At 37.9% G+C, this 26,061-nt stretch overlaps 1 protein-coding gene across 1 annotated transcript; it reads right to left on the reverse strand.

The window, feature by feature from the left end:
• Nucleotides 1–426: 426 nt before the first annotated feature.
• tprg1 (tumor protein p63 regulated 1) lies at nucleotides 427–25,673 on the reverse strand. The gene is made up of 6 exons (XM_020918858.2): nucleotides 25,600–25,673; nucleotides 25,205–25,458; nucleotides 24,069–24,160; nucleotides 19,822–19,998; nucleotides 3,676–3,829; nucleotides 427–891 (listed from the first exon to the last, which is right to left on the reverse strand). The coding sequence occupies exons 2-6, from the start codon at nucleotides 25,430–25,432 to the stop codon at nucleotides 697–699; spliced, it is 846 nt and encodes a 281-aa protein (XP_020774517.1). The 5' UTR covers nucleotides 25,433–25,458; nucleotides 25,600–25,673; the 3' UTR covers nucleotides 427–696.
• Between the last annotated feature and the right edge of the window lie 388 nt (nucleotides 25,674–26,061).

Below are 26,061 nucleotides of genomic sequence, written 5' to 3' on the forward strand. Positions count from 1 at the left end.
CATGCTCCGCTGAATCTTTAAGGGGCTGAGAGGCTGGGAAAGAGCACACCCGAGGGGGGAGGAGAGGTGGGTGGGAGGGAGGGATGAGAAGGTTCCATTGCGAAAGAGTTGAATTACATTATTATCCCCGAGGAGCTAAAACAAAGAGAGGCAGGAGATCTGTCATCTGCTCAAGAGCTGTGTCGAAATGTGGGTAGATCTGAGCGCGCACAGTCAATGCAGGCAAATACAGAAATGAAGAGTAAATGCAACCATTAAGAGCATTAAGAGCTGTTTCTTACCTTGTCCTGATCTCCTGTCACATGTTCATAGCCGTCAGCCAATCACAATCTGCTCTAGACTCTACCAATGCCAGTGTCCACATCCCCATGAGTGATAAAAAGATATAGGATAAATCATAATTTTCAAACATCACTCCAAAAGATGTAAAATTATTCAATATATTTATTTCTTCAAAATGTTTTGTAGTAACATTTTGCAATTACATGTGCACATACAATTGCTCGCTCCAATAGTTAATGTTATCCACTAATGGTCTGCAGCTTCAGCAGTTTACCAAAAATACAAAAAGCTAAGAAAATCACACAGAAATGCATAGTAATATAATGTTACAGTCTTTAATAAAAGCGGTCCTTGCGAAACATAAATGTACAATTGTAAACAGCAGATGCAGAGGTGCTGAAGTGCGCTCAGAGTTCAGAAGCCCAGGTTGCCCCGGGCCATGGAGTAGCCCAGCTTGTTCCCATTCCCCAGGTTCGACATGGCACCCACATAAGCGTCGATGTGCACCGGCTGATTTAGGAGCAGCACCCCGTTGGCTCGACCCGGGACAGGCTTGGCGGTGTTGGCCTTCTGCGCGGCCTCTTGGACTACATCTCGAAATGCCATGATCTGAGAATAGAGAGAGAGGCCAAATCAGGGCGGGGCCTAGAGTGAAGTCTGCAGTGATTTCCAGGTATAATGGTATCCGTGTTTCAGCAGAAGATGCAGGTAAACAGTTTTTTGCTTGGAATTTGTGTTAGACTGCCTTTTCTCAGAACACGTTTATGGTTTTTCAGAAGTGCAGCGGGACTCAGAGCACTGGATTAAATGTTCTCTTTTCTCTGTTTCTCTGTTTTTGCACAAAGCACTACAGTAAAATAAACAGAATGACCTATTTAAATAAAAGTTAAGGTTAAGGATAACTAATTGACTACTACAATTGCCACATTCTAAACAGTATTCAATACGATGTATGCAATTAAATGTACACAAAGAAATGTTATGCTGAAAACTCATACTGTACTCACGCTATTACTATTACAGTTATTTTTGCCATTAAATATTGCTTTTTTAAATAACTTTTTTACCTTCCACCACTGGAAATATTGCATAATTTGAAGGTGGGGTCATTAGAGAAGAAACCTTTTTAAAATAAATAAACATTCACACTTCTTTGACTTGTAATTTGTCTATTTACAGTGCAAATTGAGCTAAAGAAAACAGCAGCAAAAGCTCACATTTGTATAAAACAGAACTGAGTGGCTAATCTGTAAAAAAACATTTATATAACTAGAAGCCCCTACTGAACATGGATAGACCAATGCATATAATACATTTGCATATAAGACACTTTTAGACAGGTTTCATATGTCAGAGTTGGGTAGAACTCACATTTACTTAAGTCACTTTGTTTAAATGTACTTTTCACTATACTTTTCTAGCAGTATATTTATTTGTATGAACTAACAGTACTCTTACTTGAGTAAAGGTTTGGTTACTCTTCCCACTGTGAGTAAGTCTACAAGTAGTGTGTAGAATCCTTCAGTAGTCCAGACAGAATCCATGGCAAAGGAGAAATTCAACTTGTCAGACCACAAAAATTTGTTAAATAAAGTCATCTAATATTATCATAATTCACTTGTAGACTTATGGCAAAGGGGAAATTCAATTTGTCAACTAGACAAATGTTTAGATCAAAAACGTCCAGTTCACAAACTGACTTTATCCTTTGCCATAAGTCCACAAGTGCATTATGATAATATTACATGACTTTGTTTAACTAATTTTTGTGGTCTATTAAATATCTACCATACTTACTTTTAAATGGCATTACTCTTACTTGAGTAAAACTTTTGGCTACTCTGCCCACCTCTGCTCCCAGTTCATCTACAAGCAGGTATCAAGTCACTAATATCATGTTACACCTGTACTACAGCATCAGGATGATAATTTCAAACAAACTTAGAGAAGTTTAACAGTTTTTACTTCATTTAAGCATAATCATAATAAGACTCATCCTCTGCAGCCGTTAGCACAATGGCATGTCCGCCCACAGCAGGTTAAGGCTGTTGTGATTCAAAGTGTGACGTCTCAGTACATTGCTTCACTCCTCAGTCAGCCCTTTAGGATGACATATGTGTTTACAGTAATACACTTTAGACTGTGAAAAGTCACCTGGAGCAGTCATTATTAACAGTGCAGTGGAGCGCGGCCTCTTATCTCAGATCATCAGAGGAGACCGTGGAAATGTGAGATTGTGTGGTTGTCTTAGAGCTGGGATACGCAGGAATTTAATCATTTCCAGTCATAGGAGTGAGTCATTCGCCCACATCATGACACCTACCCACAATCATGTTTATGCTGAATAAAACTGTTGCAAAGTTTATTTGGCTGTGAATTTCAGAATAGGAAATGAATGAATTATGAGTAACCAGGAAATAGCATGTTTTTAATACCAGATCTATACTTAATATGTTATTAGGTAATTCATAACAAGAGTAAAGGTGACATTTTATTGCTGTATTATAAATAGTGTACAGTTTCAGTTTTATTAGTTTTGAAAAGATAAAGAATTATAAATTTGAGTTAAAATTATAACAGTGCCAACGGGAAACTGCTGGAAACTAGTATAAGACAAAATTGCCACTATTGCTTGAAATATATGATTTCCAAACTGAGGTGCACAGCCCCCTAGTGGGCCAAGAAGGTTCTGCAGCAGAAGCACTATAGTTGTCTATTTTATGTGAGCATTTGATTAAAACATCAATTCATTATCCAACTGCCTATACTACATAGTTTGATAATGAAAATTAGAAGAAGATATGACAGCAAGAAGGTCTGGCAGCTCTGCTTTGAAACTAATTAATGATCCTGGATGTATCTTTAAAGGCAGGCCACATGCCTTTGTCTTGACTCAATAATTGTAGTTAAAGTATTGCCACAGCTGAAGCCCTCCGAGCACATTATTTCAGAGGTGTGCAACGTTTTCAGTTCAGATTTGATGTGGTGAGATGAGAGATATCCACTCCCACAAACCCCACCTTTGCCAAGAAGTGAAAACATTAGAATAGTGAGATCCAAAAAGACAACTTTCTGAATTATTGTTTCATTTTAATAACCATAAAGCAATATTTTAGTATACTGTACAAAGAAAATTATTGTTTGATATATAATTAGAGATTGATTCAAATGTCTATTGTACAGTTATACAATTTGATGCATTTTGTGTTATATGGTTTTTAGGCTTATTCTTATTCAGTCTCTTTAAACTATTTTAGATACCTCCAGCTTTGCATTACCATAAATCGTTAGTCAGTTAACAGGTACAGCTCTAACTTTATTTGTCTCATCATTCTGAACCCCACCCAATGTTCTGATGCCTGTTCTGTTTATGTGAGCGGATATTAAACTCACGTTGCAGAAGGAGGAGAAGGAGGAGCTCAGCGTCTGGACTGGGTGTGTGGTGAAGGTGATGAAGGGCATGTCCGTGGCAAAGGGGTTCCACCTGGAGGTGAACGAGGGCTCCCTCTGTCTGTCCCAGTATATTCGCACGCCCTCCCCCTCCCGCCTGCAACACACACAAGCATATAATTATAGGACATAAGGAGAAACAGGCATGGACAAAATAAACAGGTGTGTAGGATGTACTTTTTTTTTTTATCTTTCAACTTTTCACTTTTTGGAGGTTGTCACACTCATTTTATTATGATGCAACCAAGCACATACTGCCCGTCACAACTGGAGATTCTTCCCCCGAGGCACAACAACAGTATGCCTCCCAGCTAGCTTCTCTAGATAAATATAGTGAAAAATGATTCAGCAATGATTTTTTGATGCACAGCCCTACTAAGAGAACAATGTAGTAAAATTTTATACACTTTCTTCTTCATAATAAATGTATTTGATGCATTTTTTTAGTAGGGATGTAACAATAACCGAAACATCGTGATATTGTATCGTCAAAGTTCTCACAATACTATCGTAGACCATCACAGTATATCGAATTACAAGTCTCCTTGCTTCAATTAGGAGTTATGGTGCAGCAATAGCTAAAAAAGACAGAGGGAACTACATAGACCATGATCCTTTACTCCATTTCAGTGTTCTAAGCACTTTTAAGTCTTCTTAGGGTTAAGTTTTGTTAGCCTCTCCAAAATATCTCAGTAAATATTGTACCATGAGATGAATATCGTGAAAATATCGTACCGAGAGATTTGGATATTGTTACCCCCCACAACCATAATCCTGAGCCTCCCCACCATCGTGAGCTTTCCTACGATATTGCAATAAATATTGTATTGTGAGACTTGGATATTGTTGCACCCCTAAATTATAGTCTGTGAAAGCAAATTTACAATTGGGGACAATAAAGGTCAATAGGAAATTAAATGTTGAATCAGGAAACAGTTTAGTGAAGAGTAAAGGGACATTAGCCAACCCAGATTTTATCGAAACATTATGCTGCTTTTATGACCTTGAAGTTGAAATTGTACTGTATTATGACTAAGTAAATGTTGTGCATGCAGTGGCACAATAGTATAAAGATTAGTTTTTGTATCCTGGATCTCTTGTCATAACCAGTGAAAAGCTAAGAATAATAAAAACATCTTTGATATGAGAATGCTATTGTACAAAGCTCATATTTAATTCCAAATGTCCTACAGTAGTAACAGCTCGTACACAAACAAAGCCGTGCCTGTGTGTAAAGCCTTTGACTGTTCCGTTCAGTTACACCACGAGTTGCTGTTGTGTTGTTTTGCACTCCCTGCTCTGAGCTGCTTTAGTCGCCTCGAGCCAAACTCAAAACTGTGACATTGTTGTGGCTTCATCTCAAAGTGTCAATTATGTGAGCGGATTGTTCTGTAGAAAGCGTTTATCACAGGTGACACGCAGTAAAGCGGTGCTTCAAAGAGAGGTTTGTGATGTTTTCGTTCTATTTAAATCCAAATAAATGCACAACTCAGTAACAGAAAGAGCATTTGCGTATTTGTGTTACTGGGCAAAATACAGTAGAATATTCCCAATTAGGGATGGGCATTCTATGAAATTTTCTTAATCGATTGTCGGAAGAATTAACGATCAATTATCGATTAATCATTAACGTTATTATATTAAAATTATCATCATTATTACTACTATCTGCACTACTAATCTGCATAAATAAATTCAACTTTACGACATATAAACCGTAACGACTCTATAGCCACATCAATCCGTTTGACATTATAATGTGTTTAAATTCAGTTTTGCGCAACTCTCACAGAAACTAAACTTAAAACCGCATGGCTAATTTGCATAAACTCAGCGAAGATAAAACTACAGCTCTTGTGCACTGATGCAGTTCAATTTCTGTCGGATTAAAAGACATGACTCAGTGGAATACAGGTTAGTGTGACCATATTTGCGTTTGTCAAAACCAGGACACCGTACGGGGGGGTGGGAGGTGGGGACTCGTCATCGACATTGCGCGACTCTCACCTGGTAAAGCTTTTTCCCACTGGACACCGAAACATATGTTCCTGCTTTGTAAACTGTGCACATGGACTCACACTTGTCCCGAACGCAACGGAAAGCGTGGAATTTCTTGTACAAGTCATCGTTAAATACGCATTTGTGCTTCGGTACGTTGCAGACTGACCGAATGTTTGTGTTTGCTCGCTCCTTCTGAGTGCAGAGAGCTACATGTACGGACCCCTGTTTGGTCACACTACGCACAGCAACCTACATTCGGTTTGTCGATTAAAATTAATGTAATCGATGAAATTCTTAATGATCAATTATCGATTAATCGATTAATCATGCCCATCCCTATTCCCAATCCTAAAATACTTTCCCTCTAAACAATACTCATGTGAAAATAAAACACACAGGGACATACTGCATGGACAGGGTTTTCAAAAAATCATTATCACCATTATTTTGGTCAATACTGAAATCTTGATTATTCAAATGATTATTTTTTAGTTACACAATGTGCTTATTCAGCATTTCTCTCTCTCTCTCTCTCTCTCTCTCTCTCTCTCAACCCCCCCCCCCCCCCACGCCCACAGTTATTGATAATTTACGCAAAACTTTCAAATCAAAAATAAATATAGGCTACAAATACCTTAGGCAATTTTGCAATGTATAAAAAACAAAATACAAAATACACTTTGAACATGAAATAAGGCATAGAAAAACATAAATATATCCAAAATAAACTATAAATCTTGTTGTTCTACAAGCTCTGTATTTAAAAAAAATATATATATATACTTATTTATATTAAAAATATCCCAAAATAAATTTTGTTAAGGTTTAAATCGTTTCAACTCAATTTTGAGTTTGGAGATCATTTGACACACAAATCGAAATCGCAATCAAAATCTGATTAATTGCACAGCCTTAAGGTGCACTATACCATTTTAACTACTGGTCTTCATGGAGTTCTTTACCTGCAATGTACCATAGTAAAGCATTAATATCTCCATGGAGACAAGCAAGCTGCGCCACCAGGCCAAGTTACAGGAGCTTTAAAGAGAAGAATATATGTTTTGCAAGGTGTTTTTAGCAATGCAAAAGTTATATGCTTAATCCTATATTGTGTTCAAATAATAGTGCTGTAAGTAAAAGGTTATTATCCCAATAACAATATGCTATTTTTATTTAATCAGAACGGCACATGAGTTGACAATGGGAGACCAGCTGTGCTAAATTTAATAGTAAAATGTAATAATAGTTACTCCATAAAACAAACCAAAAAAAAAAAAAACTGTGGCAAAACCTGTTGTGAACTTGCAGTGACCCGGATTTTTCCAGTACAGATCCAAAGACCTCCCAAACATGGCCGCCTCGTTTCCCTAAACCCCGGGATCACATGAGCCGTGCAGCCGTAAATCCAGTATTGTACAGATGTGTAGGAGAGACTTTCAGATTTCAAAGCGTGGATTTTGGCGCAGCTCGGTGGTCTGTTTGTAGCATGAGGACAGATATGACCCGGGGCCCTTTCATTAAAGCTGCTGTGTACTTTGAAAGACACACAGAGGAAAGCTAATGTGGAGAAGTCACTGTAGATTAGCCCTAAGCCCAGTAAACACTAAATTACCCTTACATTTAGCATGCACCCCAAAGAAGGATTAGTGGCACTTTTATTGTACTTGTACTGTTATGGTTGCTATGGAGCGTAAAAGGCTACCCCATTTAGAAGCACTATTTGTTTTATGTTCTGTCAACTGTAACATTAAGAAGGTCAGAGATGAGTCAAATACATATTTTTTTAGATCACTGTAGTTTCAGATTCTTTCCGACTGAGAAGGTATAAAGGTTATGTGAAACTGCTATGTGCTACAGACCGTAATGGCAATTTTTATTAAAACTTAAAGGTGCATTGTGTAAGTTTTCTGGTGGAGGATCCATCAAATGTTTGTCTGAAATGTTTCACAGTATGGTAACGAACCTTTTTATTTTCATGGAGACCAAACCAGACCAAGTTACAGTGGAAATCTGTGGAGAGGCGACCCCACTCGCAGTCAGAATGCTTGTTATTCTAGCTATTTTTGGAGCTATAAACTCACTCATACATGTAAGGTAGAGCAGTTTAATGTCATATTATGAAACATTCAGAGCAATAACATAGGGCTGTACGATTTTAAGAAAAAACTGAATTGCAATTTTTCTGGCAGATATTGCGATTTAGATTTCATCCATGATTTTTTTCAAATCAAGTTTCAGTGCACACGATCATTTGCAAACATCACAGAAACTTCAATCATACCAGAGTCCTGCACCGACGATTTGCCGCTGAACCGTAACTACGCACCAAAACAAAGCAGACAGCAGGGGCAGTGACGCAGACAATAAGGGCTGTGATTGGTCCTCTCTACCACCGCTCTACATATATCTCCTGTACTCCGTTTTTCTTTCTTTCAATATAGTTGTTTACGTTTTACAGACATGAAATTTAAAACAACATGGCTAATTTGCATAAACTGTAAGCGCTGAAAAACAACACCTCTTTCCTTGTGTGCTGATGCGGTCAGCTTCTGTTGGACTAAAGGACAAGACTCAATGGATTATGAGTGTTCTTTCTGTGACAGAGGATGTGCTGATGATGTTGAGTCTGTTCTGTGCTTCTGTTGAGTTGGACATGGTTCATGTAACTTTACACGAACACCAGGTTTAAATCCTTGCCTCCTCACTTTGTGGAAGTGAATTAGACCTCGACGCAGATCCATAAATCCATAAATTGGGCTTTAGGAGCACTGCAAAAAAACATGGCTTTGACGCTCCCAAAATCATGTTGTCTGAGACTGCGATTTTAGACCCAAAACGATAGATCGTTCAGCCCTACAACGACATATGTATAGAAACAAGCAGGAGACAGATCCTCCACCAGAAAAGTTACACAATGCACCTTTAACTAATAGCAAAAAGTGTTTAATGATGTGTAAATAAAACTGATAACCAAATGGCTACAAGAACAATTTTACAGCAGTGCCAACTGACAAGCATTCAAGTTCATTTTCTACTCTACCTTCTTGAGTTACAAAATTTTGTACTTAAAAATGCATGATTCAGGCTGAGTAACTATTAAATTAAGGGGTTTGGAGTTGGGGTATTATTTAAGGAGTCTACTAAGCCTGAATCATTTTTAATACACTATGTGTTCATCGTGATTTTTTTAGAGACCCACTCTAATGCCATATGATTTTTACTACCAAATTTTCTAAAAAACTGTAAGTGTTTGAGCTTCTTAAAGATATAGTTAAAGGCTCTGTACATCCTGGACACCACCTGTTTGCCCCGATGCCCCGAGGAGAGCCATAACCAGGGCAATTCAACACTGCTCTATCAGACTCTTCTGCCCTCTAGCCAGCAATACCTAAATCAACACATTCCAAACAGTTTTAGCAATTCACGTTTTTGTCTCTTTTTATTTCATATTCAAACTATTGTATATAGAAAGTTAACAAAATAACCAACCAATGATAATTCGATTTAGTCTTGATAATACTATTTGAGCTGTTTTCCTTTGTTTGCATACCAGCAGTTGGTAGATTATCTAATCCCAGCAACAACTAGGATAAAAAAGAGAGTAAACAGTAGCCTGAAAAACCAGCACCAGACCAGTGCCACGCCTCTAAACAGCATTAGAATATTAATACAAGCAAACAAACACAACAAAATTGACTTCACAAGACTTTAAAAAAACAAATCAGTCTTGGATCAGAGTCAAGAACAACAGGGTTAAACTGATGGCTGCACATGCTTTGTTGTTGACATGTGACTATGCTGAAGTGGACAAAACTCACACGCACAAACAACTGCAAAAAAAGAGTTTAATTTTTATACTTTATGTAGGCTAAACATTCCGTATCTTCCTTCAAATTTCCCTCTCTTTCCTGTTGGTAATTTTAATAGAAATTTCCATAGCTATGAAACACGTAATGGAATAAAATAGCATTTCATTTGCATATACAATAGATGGAAAGGGCATCTAAACTTTCCCATCAGTGACAACACAAGTACAATGACCTCTATCTAAAATGCAAGCATGGGTCCTTTTCTGAGAGCCGTGCAATCACGTAATTCAATTTGAATCTATTTAAGATTTAATAATTTGTAAAGAATAAACATAGCACTTTTAAACTGACAGTCAGACATTTTTTTATGTTAAATTAGAAAAATGCCTACTTTTTGTTAATGTATTTTAAGACAAGTGAGAAACAAATGCCACACTTTTACCATAAATTAATTGCTAATTTTTTACCAATTTTTAAACCAAACTTAAAATAGTGTGGCGGTGGCATTTTATGTAATGTTGTTTTCTCAAAATTTACTTTACTTTACAGTAAATTAGCAAATCAGGAATCCTGTGGCTGACGACAGAGATCTGAAAACAAGATTACACTTTGCACTGATTAAAGTTCAACAAACTTTCACTTGGGACGATTGAGTAATCATGTTCTCTTCCATTACCATTACTAATCTTTATTGGTAAATTCGAGGACATCATTGTGCAAACAGCCTCCATAAATCTAAGTGTGATTTCCCAACACTGCTCAGATAGTCTTTTATACTGTTCGCTGATGCGCTGTACCACACGCCCTGTGCAAGTTCACTTCCTGCAGCACATTTGAACACCTGAGGCTAAACAATCTACTGGATCTGGAGGTACGCCGTGGTCCAATGGGAGGGGCCTGAGGATAATGCAACCGTGGCACTGTGTTTACTCAAGAGCCCTCACATCACAATACACCACTGATGCTGGACTATGTGAGCTGGGAGGGAGTGGGTTTGGAGGAAATTCAAAGTAAAGGACTCAAAAAAGAGGAATGTTTTAGGAAAAAAAAATAGGGGAAAGAGAGACAGAGGGAGAGAGAGTGTGTGCATGCACGTGACCAGGTACTACAAAAACAAAATGTATTCAAATGATTTATTGAAAAAAGGAGTATTGCAGAGTAGAGCTAGTAAAGTGTTGCAGCTATGCCTTTACTTATACTAATAGTTAAGAGCTTTGTGATGCATTTTTGTATGAAAAGTGCTCTATAAATAAAGTTTGTTTGATTGATTGATACTAATACTACAACTAGTGTTACATAAGATTAAAAAATAACTTTATTGGTGAATCATAATACATAGTACAACAACTGCAGCAGTAGAATAAACCCATACAAAAATGATCATAAATAAATAAAGATAGAAAGTTTGGTGTATTAGGAAAAAAAAACATAGCCATCTACCACCAGTACGTCTAATCTTACCACTATTATTACTGCTGGCAACTCCAAATACCACTTTAAGTATGACCACCACAACTAGGCCTACGACTAAAGCCTATCACCACAAATAAATCTCGTAAATTGCGCTAAGATAAACGATGCAAGTAAAAAGTATCTAATTACGTCCTTCCTCTCCTCCTGCTCCGTTGTGACAGTAGAACGCTATAGGCGCTGTATAAATGTTGGATATAAAAAGCTGGTAGGATTCCACAGGTAAGTGATCAGCATGCGGGACCGGCCCGAACAGGCAGAACAGGGCTGGGCCGAGGAGAGGAGTGTTTATCTGAGAGAGAGATTGGACTTTCACTGAGCTCACCTCTAAATATACACAACTCACTCCACCTGCTGAAGGAAACAACCAGGCCTGTTATGGTTCGGGGTACATCGTCACAGTTTATACACGCTGACTTTAAAGGGCCGATATTACGCGACTTTCTGTGTTATAATGTTATTTCCTCGTCAAAAACATATCTGGAGTAGTGTTTTGTATCAACCACCCAGGCACAAACTCTGCACAGGGTTCCCACTCTTTTTCACTGACAAAATATCAAAAAATTTCCCTGAATTTTTCATGACCTAAAGTGAATTTTCCATGACTTTATGGCACCTACATGTGTAGAATTGATCACACTTTTAGGACCTAATATGAAATGTTAACTCTTTCCACTCACCTTATGGTTTGGTATTATAGTTTTTTAACATTCAAAATACTGTCAGTGCATTTATTGTCGTCTCTTTTTAACAAAAAGGTGCATACGTTCGGAAATAATCATAATAGCCTAATGATAACTTAACATAACAATGTAGTTGCCTGAAAGAAATGTCATTTTCCAGGTCTGGAAAATGACATTTTCAATTTCCATGACTTTTCCAGGATTTCCATTATTGTGGGAACATTGCCTATATATTTAGCCTAGGATCTTCTCTCAAACTGAAAACACTTTATCCCACTTTGTGATGTCACTGGTAATACAGAAAGGGCTCCACTGTGTTTTTAAACACTTTTTAGTTCAGGACAGACTGGCATTACCAAGGATGATTTCAACCCTGGAATTGCCAATCTGTATTGAACTAAAACTAAAAGGTAGCTTGAAAACTACCACTACATGTCATCACAAAGTGGTACAGAGCGTTTTGAGCTTTAAAGATGTAGACAGACTAATAAAAAAGGATTATTCAAACATGTGTGAATGAAACTAAACACAACTCAAGGCATGTTACAACATTCTAACATGACTAAAAGCTCACAAGAGTCAATTTTGTGTAATATAGGACCTTTAAAATATGTATCTGTACAAAAAAAAAAAAAACTACAGTGCATAAACACAAAGCCATGATAGGGCAGTCAGACAAACATAAAAAAAAACAAAAACAAAAGTATTTTAGGGGACAATCCTCCTGGATAACAAACCCTGTTCATCTCACAATATGTAACTTCCTAGATGCTTATCTCCAGGCAGATGTTATTTCTTTGACTGGAATGTTCCAGAGTATGGCATTCTCCTCCATCTTGTGACTGATTATTCGGTTACAGGAGTTTGATTACTGAAAAAACACCATAACAAATTCACGCAGCGAGCCCAGATTTATAATTGTCATAACAAAATAAACCACAAAATAATCTTACCAACAGACTAATGAGCCGATTAACTAAACAGTAACAGTACAAACAGATCTTTGCTTTCACTTTACTTTTTTCTAGATGCATAAAAGCAACAGAGGGGCAACAGAGTGAGCTGGAGGGCAGAGTGATGAAAAGTTCCTCTCTTGGACTCATAAGTCAACAACACAAGATCCATATCAGAGCTCCAGTCGTCATGGCAAGTGTCCCATATTGTCTCAGGGCGCACAAACAACTGTGTCGTGATTTCACAACAGGCCTGAAGTCATGTTAGCCATCCGGACCTGTGGACTGCAACGGGCCGTGGATCTGGGTGTACATGTTGTATTTACTGAGAGTGAAACAAAAGGAACGGTTTGGTTAAAGGTGCACTGTGTAACTTTTCTACGGTTTCGATAGATGTCATTGCTCTGCCTGGAATGTTCCACAGTGTGACATTAAACTTCTCTATCTTACTTTAATTCAATTATACCTACAAAAACATAGATTCTGACTGTGAGCGGGGTCGCCTCTCCACAGATCTGACCTGTAACTTGGTCTGGTTTAGTCTCCATGAAGATAGAAAGGTTTAATACCATACTGTGAAACATTTGAGACAAAACAATAACATCTCCATGGAGAAAAGCGTTTAACGAACCCTCCACCAGAACCTCCAGTTACATAATGCACCTTTAAATGTGGAAGTATTACACATTATTTGCCTTTTTTGTTTGTTATGTTGTGTTGTTTCATGTTTTAGAACTTAAATAATACCTAGGTATAGAAAACGCATTATTTTGTATCAGGCATGCTCCACTCATGGATTTGATGATAGCACACCCTCTAGTGGAAACTGGAATGAACTATACATTTGCAATTTACCCACACAGTTGAAATTAATGCAATTTGACAATGAAAAGGCTCAGAATGACTCTGGAAAGTCTCAGAATGATTCTAGAGATGATTTATGGACCCTAAAACTGCACATGAGACCTCCGGATTTCTACCTGTGACGTAACAATCTGGGGAAAACTGAAATGGAGTGATTTCTGAGGCAAACTTGTAAAAAAGGATTAATGAAACTAGAGTGAATAAGGAAAAATACAATTCAGGTTATGTTTTTGATGAGGGAACAACATTATAAAACTCGCAAATGTAATTTTTGCATGATTTGTCCTTCAATAAAGTCACCATGGCTAACACTTTAAATACCTCCTTTAATTGAGGGAAAATGTGGAACTCCATTTTTAAATACTATTACAAATTGCAGATATACAGACTCTTGGAGAAGGAGCAATAGTAGGCACATACATTATGCCTTAAATACTGTATGCATACAAAATATTCTCTTGCTATGGGCTAAAATAACCAGTTTGCCTTCGTCTGCCCTTCTTTTTCATGCCAACAACCAAAACCTTTAGCTTGTATTTCCTCTCCAGTGCGAATGAGAGCAAGGCAAATGGGTGGTCAGAAGTTTTACACATCTCTCCTCACCTCGTCTTTGCTCAGATCTTTACATTATTCATTACCAAACGCCTTATGCAACCTCCACCTTTACAGCCATGTAAAGTGTCATGATGCAAACCATGGGATCTCATAGCTGCAGGCTGTTGGCAAAAAAGATTTCCACTTTCAACACAACAAGTCCACAGCTTCAGAGCCGCTCCCAAGACGCACACATCTACAACTGCTAGACCAAAACACTCTTATTCATTTATACACTACGGCCTCCATCAGACCTCCCGTATTTGATCCAAGCTTTGATTTTTAATGGACTACAACAGGTAAAACTCCAAGACATGTACACACACTAATAAAACTCCACAGACAAAGCAGACATACTGTTTTTGGAAACAATGGATAACTGTAATAATTGGTGATGATGACAAGACAAGAAGGTTAAGAAGAGCATTTCCAAACTACAGCTTTAACCAGTAACACCAATGGTCATGATGTAATGCTTAAATCACTATAGGCCACTTCTGAAGCAACCTTTTCAATTTTTCAAGGCTTGGGGGTGGATAAATGGGAACATTGTGACCCTCTGTGGCTTTGTTTGATAAAAAAAAAAGAAAAAAAAAAAAAAAAAAACTGTAACACAAGTAATTTACCCGGTTGATACAGTTTGTAGTAGTATCAGTATCTGTTAGTTATTATCAGGGAAAATGCTATGAAAAATGAATAGATTATATTTTAGAGTAAAATTTTTCTTACTTAGCAGCTTTAATCATAGTGCAGAGTACATAAAGTAAAGAGCATTTATCTTGATAAAAATTAATTAAAATCAGCTACAGACTATTTAATGTTCCTGGGAATAAAGGCTGCGGTTTAAACAGATGTTATAATTTCTCATTCAGTCATTTGGGAAGTCGAGTTTCCCAGGTCGGAGTGCTTTCGCAGTGCCAGAGTCTGGTTTCAAAAATGCCCAAAGGCCTGGTCCCATCACAGAACAACCTGAAAGTCAAACTGAACCGGATCAGGTCTCGCTCCCATTGGCTCCCACTGCTGCACCTCCAGGACTCTGTCAAGTTTACCAGCTCCTTCTTTCCTCTTTGCTTTTCCCTCAGGGGTTGTCATAGCAAATCCCATGGCTTCCCAAGAGAGCAGTGATTCACAGGTTCACAACAGATTTAACAAGTAGATTATGCCAGATGCCCTACCTAATCAAGTTTTCAAATCAATAAACATTGTTGTTATTATTGTAAATTACTGATGAAGCACAAATGAAGCAGTACAATTAACCACAAAAGTCCATAAAAATTCGCAAAATGTATCTGATCTTTATCTAATCTTTTTGCAGCTTGTTATCTTATTTCTAATGGATGACAAAGCTAAAATTTTCCCCACATCTTTGACTTCAATTACGAAACTGTAATGTAGGGTTAATAAAATAAGTCTCCAAAACTAGATGACCAGGTATCAATACTAAAAAATTCACATCAAAAGGACAGAAATGAACCTTTCCTGAATAGATTTAGAATGATCTTGAGCTGTATCAGAACAAGTATAAGAGTGCATATACTTGTATACGCCCATGGACCACTATTATATTTGTATTTATGTATTTATTTTGGGCAAGTAGAGAATTACATACTTATATAATGGAACATATAACATAAGTGAAATCATAATAGCAATGAAAATAACCACAACAAAAAATTTTCCCAAAAAGGAGTGGGAAGAAGAAAATGTATTTAATCCCACCCCCACTCTTCCAGTCTAACACAATGAGCTATCTTTTGCATTTTTCAGACATTTTGAATTAAACTATATGCACTATTTACAAGTGCGGACAAAGAGTCGCTGTTATAGTTTGGGAGTATAACATAATCATACCAACAGTCGTAAGGTTAAGGATACAGACAACAGTAACAGATACAAGTAATGCAATGGACGGCACAAACCAGCACTACAGAAGGAAGTATTGTTCTAATATTATGACGCACTCTCTATATACTGTGAGCAGACCATATGTTTATATAACAACTTGAATTTATAGATATTTTGGCATTGCTTGAGATGTGTATCCAGACTGTTACAGAGTTTTACACCACATACAGACACACAGAATCTTTAACGGGTAGTTCGAACATTAGGCAATTTGAAATTTCCCTACCCTATGAGCCATGGCCCTACCCATGACTATGGAACCTACATGGATGACTGAGGGATTACACAGATATAAAACTTCATGGTAATATAAAAGGAAGTATGCTTTAAAGTTGAAAATTACTTTCTATTGTCTAAATAAAGAGTGTTTTTTACTCTCATTGTAGTATCTGAATCAGTATTGAGTATTGATATTCCTTAGTAAATTTTAGTATTATTACAACATTATTCTACTACGACACAACTCTAGCCACATTTACCTTTATCCATTTACATTGCCACATGCAACATTACTGCAGATGTGACGCTATTATTGGAATACGCTAAAGCTCTTTGTCTTTTTAAAGCCTATAATGTCTTCGTAGTACTTCACTCCAATGGCTTAAAGGTGCATTGTGTAACTTTTCTGGTGGAGAGCCGCATCAAATGCTTTTCTCCATGGTGATGCTGTCTGGAGTGTTGTGCAGTTTCACAGTGATATTAAACATTTCTATCTTCATGGAGAAGTTACAGGTCAGATCTGTGGAGAGGCAACCCCCGCTCACAGTCAGAATGCCTCTTATTCATATTTAAGCTATAAAACTCCATAAAGTTTAATAAATTTAAGGCAGAGCTGTTTAATTTCCATTCAGTTCCAGTCAGAGGAATGAAATATGAACAGAAACAAGCAGGTGACAGACCCCCAACCAAAAAGTTGCATAGTGCACCTTTAAGAAATCAGGAGGCTGCAGCTTAGAATAACATAAAAACAGCCTCTGCTATTCCTCTTCCTTCTACACAATTTATGGGAATGGCCATGGGCACTTTCCCACCAAAATATTACACCTGACTTATAACTTTATATCTAGACGGCTGCCTTCTCAAGTTTAGACTGCTTTTTGAGAAACAAAAATCAATATAGAAGAAAATTACATAAAATCTACACGTTAAATCTATTGCTTTGACCGTTCTATCTGACTGACCTGATTTATAGTTTTTTGAAAGAGCAGGAGTCTCTGAAGATAAGGCTCTGAAGCAGTGTGTGTGATATGCAAATTTATTTTCTTATAGGCTGCTTTGTGGTGGCTGCCCTCTGCTGGTCAAGTTGAATATCTGCGCTGATGTTCACAAGAGCGGTCAGAGTGGAAGGCAACAAAAGGTACATTGTTCGTGTGTGATACTCAGTTAAAATCCAGTAGATAAGTAAAAGATGTGTAAAAATGTAAGCTGGGGGACCTGATTTTCAGACCGCAAAAGGAGAAACTATTAGTACTAGAAGTATTTATCTTTGGGGGAAAACACAAACTACTCCATCTTCGTAAACTTAGTAAACAGAAAGAGGCAAAACGCTATCATGTGATTGTGCGAATGATTTTAATATTAGAAAGAAGTTAATTTTTTGCAAACTATGTCATTCATCATGTGTGTTTTTTTTCTCCTGTATTTTTCAAAATGTCAATAGCTTTGGATTTTTTTTGTTTTTTGTGAGTACAGCCAGATCAAATCCAGATCTATAGCGGGATTCATAATCAAGAACCAAGCCTGAAATGGGACTAAACCAGGATTAATGTACTTCTTATATGAATCTGTTGGGTTTACATACAATATTCTAGCATAGTCTCTATATAGAGCAAAATTAAGCAGAAGGGCAGGTCAGAATTTGATGGTGGAATTTGCTGTTTAACTGTTTTAAATTTACAATATACAGTAGTAAACGAAAACTAGACCGTACGATAGTTTGAGACCTCTAGCCAATTGTATTTGGAATAATTTTCGATGCAGGTGGAGATAAAACAAAGCCTCAAGTGCTGGTCCAATTCCCAACGTTATCTATATTTTTCTGCATCAGTGAAGAAACAAACAGGCCCACACCCTCTCTCTCCTTCTCTCTCCATTTTTCTGTTTACTCTCTCTCTATCTCCCTCCTCCTCTCTCTCTCTTTCTCAGGCAGGACTCAGAATTTGGATGGTGTTCTGGGTAATTAGTTTGTCTAGACGCTTTGCAAAGAAGGCACTTAAAACACATCTTTCTCCACAGATGCTGCTCTCAGGGGCGCACCTGGAGAGAGCCAACACAACAACACTAAAAATACACTCCCCCAACACTTTCTACTGGCACCTGGCACCAGCGGGTGAAGCAGCCGGATGGAGGAGATGGAGGTGGGAAAGTTATGATTAATATAGATAATAAGGGCAAAGTTAGTGGATTGACAGTAGGCTCAAAAGGACATGACATAGAGCATTCAAAACGCAATTTCATTTCCAATTGTGAAATTTATAGAGCCACTTCAGTCTTGTCACCCATATCATGAGATTCACCAGCAAAACCTGATACTGGTTTTGTAGATTTTTTTTGGCAAATTAAAAAAGGGATTTGATTTGGCCTGTGAGGGGTTGCAGAGACATATTGCAAAAATGTAATTTTGTTCAACTTTGCACTGACTCACTAGAGTGTCTAGTTGGCAGGAGTTCCCCAAAACAATACAATAATTAAAGAGAAGAATCACGGATAATTTATTATACAATATAAACTGATTTGCATGTAAAAATGATATTTGGCCCTTGGTGTGACTATGAGTATTCATTTTGGCCCAGGGGAATACAACACCATAACACCCTTATAGTGTTATATTATAGTGAGTACTGCTTAATACATTTGAGTCTATCCAAACATTTGGCACAAGGGGGCGATATAGCAGACACATCAGCTATAACTCTCTATGACCCTGACTCAGTGCAGGAATAAATAGTTACAGAAGAAGAAGAAACACATGAGAAAATAAAGGGTGTCTCTACAAACTTCACTTTGTGCTTTTTAGTCTGTTACCTGTACCACCTTATGGTCAGGGAAAAGTCAGGTAAAAGCTTTGGGTGAGTTTTTCATCGAATCAGCGCTGTGTGATTAGTCTTCTGAAATCAAGTCGTTTTTTTTCAATTTATTTTTCAACTGGAAATGGCACAGCGTTCGTAGGGGCATCTGGTCTAAAATTACAAACCAAGGGTGGAGACAAGTTACTGGAGGTTATCCAAGAAAGGAGTAGGAAAAATACTATAATTTAAAAGAAAATTTGATTCAAGGTGAAGATGAAGGGTTATTGGAAGTGCCATTTTTAGATCTGTGATTTAAAGTTCTAATGGAGGAAAATTGCAGGCACTCCAAAAAACTAATTTCAAAAAACTTACTGATAGTTAGCACTAGTTTTAGGCACATTATAATTTCCAGTGATGCACATAATCCTGTACATTTCCCACTTAAAAAAGTTATAGGGCTAATTTTACAGAACACTGGTTAGCATTTAGCATTATGCCTTGAAATTTTCAAACCTGGAAGGGTCAGCAGGTGTAGGAGGTAGACAAAAAAGAATATATTTTTTCTTACTGTCCTGATACTGATCATGACAAGATATGCTTAGAAGTGAGGTAAAACATGCTGAAAAGTCTGGGTTGAGTTTCAGCTGTTGCAGTAATGACAAAGGACTGTAAAATTTGTCATAATAGCACAGAAACAAGACTTTACTCCTTTACGCCTACAGTACAATCGCCCTGTATTTTTGCAAACAACATCTCGGACATGATCTTAGACAGTGCATTTCCTACTTTACACTGGACTTACTTGAGCACTGAGTATTTGGGGAAGCTGAAGTTGCCGTAGCTGATGCGGTCCACAAAGTGCAGGGGTACTCTGTGCAGTTGCTCACAGTTGAACATGAGGAAGTCATATTTGAAGATGAGAAGAGAGAGTTCCGTTACTATCACAAGACGCTCCTTCTCATTGTTCCAGTGGTCCACTCTGAAACGGAAGGAGAAAACAACTTAACTCTGGGTGTTTCAGTACTGTGCTGTGTTGACTTACTCTGGTGATTACAATTATTGACACTAAATTATGAAAAAATATGGGAAAAGACAAGGGAATATCATAAAACACAAAATTCAAACCTGTAAATGTTGAGTTGTGTTGTTCAATATAGTCACATAGCAAGATACTGTGGTTTGTTTCTTTGTCACTTGAGACTAGCCAGACTGGCGCCACCTAGTGCCTCCGCTCAGTTTCATTTCTCTCCAGCGACAAGGTCATGAATCGGAATACACTGGACCAGACAAGTCAAACTCAGGCCCGTAATATAATTATATCTGGCCCGCGAGATCATATCAAATATGTATTAGAGCTGGTCTGCCACCTACAGATAAGCTATGGAGACATTATTTATTTACAATTTTGTTATTATTTTATGTTATGCTTGTTCTGGATTCAATGTTTAAACAAAAACTATTAAACATTTATTTTAATAAGAAAAGATTTAATATCATGTATCTCGAAAGAAGAGAAAACATGCAGATGTTGTTGAAATGTTTCAATACATATTTAGTTTGACCCACGACTTAGTTTAATTTTGGCCCTCTGTGAATTTGCGTTTGACACCCCTGCCCTACACGGTTTGCAAGAACCCCAGAAGTGCGAGTCCTGGCACCAGCCAATCAGCGAAGAGCCATAAGTTCTGTGTTGGAAACGATTCCTGAGATCGAGGATTTAAAGCCGGAACAAAGAGAATGTTTGGTGAAAGACGTTATTGCCCTTCTTCCTATGGGATTTGGGAAATGCTTAATATACCAGTTAGCCAGTTAGTGGTGCATTACATACGTCATGACCAAATAGCAGTAGATAAAAAATTGTTAAATAAAAAAAAGTACAACCATCGAGCAAATGACGGTTTCCACGAAGTGAAACCAGCTGATAATCAGGCTAACTTGAGACTGCACTGACAGAACAATGAGATCATTTGAATGACAAACCTCACTTTTTACAAACCTACTTTAGAAGGTCATATACATTTGAATATTATCTGAGTGTTTTTGTGTTAAACTGAAAAGTGAGTACATACTGTTTACACGTGGAAAGAAAACAGCTTTGCCAAACATGTATGTAATATACATGTGATATGTAAAGAAAATGTGATTTGTTCAACATAATCTTTAAAAACAAAGCTATTGCCTTGTGTGAAAAGTGAGATTTCTATGACTTTGTGAACTCAATCTCTGTTCAAAGAAGGATGTATGAGGTGTGGTGCATATGAACTTAATACAAAATAATTTAAAACAAAGCCGCTCAATTATGTAAAAGAGTAGGAGTGAAAGGCTGAGATTCCCAAAACTGCCTTTGGCAAACATCTACAATATGCAACAAAGCATCTCCAAATCCCTCAAGAGAAAATGATAAACAACTTTACAAGAACTCCTGTCTGAAGCTCTCACATTTCAAAGCATGGATTCTTTTTAATAACTCACAGGATAATTACAAGCTCAACTCCTACTACCACCTTAGAAAATATTTTGACTTTCCAAGCATCAATGACCTCCAATCTCAACAAACCCACGACTTAACCAGCTCTGAATCTTGACAACAACAGCAGGGTTAAACCAGGCAAAACCAGGACAAAAAAAATTACATAAATTAGAACTAAAAATGTTTAAACTGCAATGAAACAAGAAGTAAATAGGACCCACCAGGCCTAAAACACACCTTAACAGGGATTAGACACCGGGTCTTTACCTAGACTTAACAAGATCTAAATAAGGTGTAAACCTACATACAAAAAGACAAATTCACAGTTTTAGATCAGGACTTAAAAATGGCTAAATATTTGTACCAGAGGCAGCCCATGTACCACAAGGGGGCCCCACACCCCAACTTGAGAGGCACTGCCCTAACCTTAGAGGTCTATCAAGAGTTTAGTTGGTATAGATTTCCTCTGAGTAGCCTCACTGTAGTCAACTGATATGAATCATATAGTGCAGAGGTCTCCAACCTTTTTCTTCCCGTGAGCTACTTTTACAGAAAGAAAATGCCCGAGAGCTACTAGTTTTAGCAGCCACAAGAAATTTAGTATATATAAGAGCCAGGCTGAGCCTTAGAGGAAGTACAATTAAATGCCTATAAAACATAAACCATTATCCATTTATTAGTGTACAAAGTTAGGCATCAAAATGACACATGTGCAGCGGTATTAGGCATTTAATTAATCAAATTTTACTTATTCAGCACAATACGGGAAATTCAGAAATCCCTTGGCGAGCTACTTGGAAGGGGGTGGAGAGCTACTGGTAGCTCCCGAGCTACAGGTTGGAGACCCCTGATATAGTGTATGTTATGAAGTATTAGTGTATGAACATTAACATATATTTGGATAGTGTTCTGTATTGTTTAAGTGTACACTATAACATTTGAGACATTTACTTTCCTGCTCTCATAAAAGAGGATTTTTTTGTTGTTGTTGTTTTCTGTAAATAGTTCTGCCATCTTGTATCCTGTTCTATATGTTAATAGGGTTTGGCAAAACAAGTGTTAAACTTCAGTCTAAACCCCTTCGGTCTACAGAATAACTTTATTTATATGCACTAATTGAATAATTTGTTTTCTTTTGTGTCTTTTGTTTTTTTGTTTTGTTAAATCATTATTATATGATACATGATTATGTTAATCGACTGAAGAAAATAAACTACTATTACTACTAAGTCTATCATTTGGGAAGGATGGTGGCTGTTGGCTGAAACACCCAGTTCAGTGAGCACGGAGAGGTGAGAAAGGAGAGAGAGGACTGAGCCATTGAAATGAACCAAACCTGAGTGAACAAAGAGTGGTGTGGACAGTGTTAGAGGTGTTACAGTGATAAAAGAGAGGACATGATAACAGTGGCGCAGTTGTGATCTCTGAATTTTCCCAGAAATTAATCAGTTTGTAATGCCTTAAATGCATACACTAATTACATCCAAATTACAATAAATATGATATCAGATGAATGAACCATTATTCTAAAATAGATAGAAGATCTGGTATCATTTACGTTTGTAAAGCCACATGTGAGCCTCATGGAGCTGAACATGCATTAGTCACAGTGCGCTCCCTGGGGCCACTGAGCAGTCTCACTGTATTATCATATAATGCCCTTATGTCTGTGTGTGCTGAGACTCCCTCAGCAGCTTGTGCAGTGGCGATTACTGTGGGCCAAATGTAGGACAAACATGCACAGTGTCGGACAGCACAGCATAAATAAACATGTTTTATTCATTGTCACGCGGGCCGCCTCCTAAATGTTTCCTGAAAGCTGGGCCTGGACTGATACGAGCTGACATCTCAAAGTGCATTTGGTAACATCTCTCCTCATTCTGCTCCATGCTGCAGTCAGTTAGATCACTCGCCCTCAGCAAACTGAGAGCATGTTCTTAGAGGGTAGGGAGAGGGTAATTAAGGCCACACAACGCTGGGAAATGACAGGAAAAATTTCACTACTGCCTACCTCTGTGGCATTTTTGAAGATCAAAACTGGGCATAACTGTAATGGCTTATATGTTTTTACCTAAAATATACTGACAGTGAGTAATAGTTAGGCATTGACTTTGTCAGTGGACTTGTTTAATGTGATGAGATCTGGTTGGTGGACCCACTGTACACTGTGATCAACATCAACACTAGACAAAGTTGAATGTAAAGGTGAACTCCAGTGTCACTAAGACAAACATTCAAGGGAATCGACCCATTTTTCTTGACGATCTTAAAGGAGTACCTAGCTGGAGGATTAGTCTATTGCTCATGCTTTAGGTTAGACAAGGTCAGAGATCTTGAGTTACTTATATGCTGACAGAACTGCATTCTACTTTAACTTATTTTCTAGGCAGTGAATAGTGGCAGAGGTTCAGCCTGTCAGTAACAAGGTTGTTGTTTCAAAAATAAAAACTAGGCTAAGTGAAAAAAATTAGTTACCTTTATATTTGGAATACAATTAAAAAAAATACATGACTGAAATATACTGGACAGCTAAAACTGTTGTGAGAAAAGTGAACATTTGACTGAGCCCATACACTTACTCTGCCATAAGCCACACTCCGATAACATTGCCGTCCATCTGCTTGTCCACCAGCTTAGTGATGTCTGCGATGGCCTGGTTCAGAGTGCCCGGCTGAGGAGACAAAACACAGTGATATTAAACACCAGTGCGACTTCACCACTATCACAACACATCCACACAACCTTTACTGACAGGCAACAGGGACTAGTACAACTAAAGGACAAACAAAACAACCATGTGCAAAACATGAACCACTGCCAACAAGAATGACAGCAAATGAAACATGCAAAGTAGGCAGCTCAGATAAAGAGCAAGGTAAACCGTGTTAGGCTTAAGCATTGGACCTGTTCTGAAGATGAAATAGATATGAAATATTTTTTTAATGAAGTTTCAAGAAGAAATCCAACATTCTGTCCAGCCTATGTCCAACAGAAAATGACCAGTCACATAGTTCAGCCAAAAGTCTGAGCTGCGTGCATTACTGTGTCAGAAGTCAAAGTATTCAAAACCTGCCCCAAAGTACACTCCCAAGTGATACTATATACTTTGAGAGAGGAGGATCTGCTGATTCACTACACTGGAATTTATTTCAATAAACAATAAATGCCGTCGTCTTTGTGTCCAAATTCAGGACAGGGTTTTCTAAGAACCTTTGATTTGTTAATGCCAATGAAAATATATCTTCCCCCAAATAAATAAAATGCTGTTATAATGACATGACATGTCTGCTGTAAACACACAGGGTTGTTGCCATGGGCTCATTTCCATTTCCAAACAAGCACTCCCATTCATACAGGGTACAAGGATACTAGAGAAAAGGCGGGTAGAGAGCCTTGCCCAAAGACACAACAACAGTACTAACTGAAAAACAGCTGCTCCATTGTGGAACCTGTCATCTGGTATTCCCAAAAGCCTCCCATCCCAGTAGAAACCAGCTCCACCCTACTTAACTCCACAGATCAGACCAAACTGGGCATTCACAAAGTGCTGTTGGTAATATCTGCAACAGGGCTCTTTTTTATGAAGCGTCACAATCACAGGACAATTTTTGTAATGTGTTTCCCAAAAAAACGCAGCATCTTCCCAAAGCGATGTGAATTTAACGTGGTGCAATATAAAAAAGACAGTATTATTAAGTGCATTATTGTTTCTTACCCGTAGCACTAGAAACCTCTTCATCTTGAACAGAGGCAGAGTTGTCTCCCCGTCGGGCAGGTAGATTTCTGCGGTCCGGGGCGCTTTGGTCTTCTCTTCAGGCCGCTGTTTGGGCTCCTCTGTAGAGGATTCATTCTCAGTCTCCTGCGCGATCTCCACCGTGCTCAGGGGATGCTCTATCTGACCCTCGGTCCCCTTTGCCTTCTCCTCCTCGGTGTCCACCATCATAATGACAGGCGCCGACCGCAGGACCTCTGAGAGAAAAGTTAAGTTTCCATCTGCTAAGTTGCGTTTTCTCCGTGCGTAATTACGTATTTGTTACGCATAATCGACAAAGCGCCAATATCTTTGCGAAAAAGCAGGCTGGGATAAACAGATAAAACTAATATACTTACAGATGACTGGAAAGCAGGTGCAGAGAAGTGGAAGAACAGGTGCACAACTTCCTTGTTCCGTAAAGCATGATTTTTTTTTTTTTTTTTGGATGGGCGTAGACATGTGCGTCACGTGTTCACTTGGCACAGGTCTAGGATTCTTGCACCAATATGGCACTCCAGATATCAACGAGGTAAAAAGCTACAAACTACAAAACATGTGCTTTTACTAAAACAGCACCCCTAGCTTTATGTTACAAGGCACAATTCATCAATACTGTCCATTTGTTTTGATTTTTATACTACAGGCCTCTTTTCCCTCAATTTGAGCTAGCAGAGGCCAAGTATTTCCAGGGCGAATTAAATAAGCTAGCATTATATTTGTTGTAGACCAGACAAATACAATATTATCATTGCATATTTAAATGGTGGCTACATTTTTAGCAATTCCTTGCACCTTTATCAAGAATAGGTAACAGTAAT

The sequence above is a fragment of the Boleophthalmus pectinirostris genome, unplaced genomic scaffold (genome assembly GCF_026225935.1).
Source record: "Boleophthalmus pectinirostris isolate CB_2022bp ecotype Guang Dong unplaced genomic scaffold, ASM2622593v1 HiC_scaffold_7, whole genome shotgun sequence".
Classification (NCBI taxonomy): Eukaryota; Metazoa; Chordata; class Actinopteri; order Gobiiformes; family Gobiidae; genus Boleophthalmus; species Boleophthalmus pectinirostris.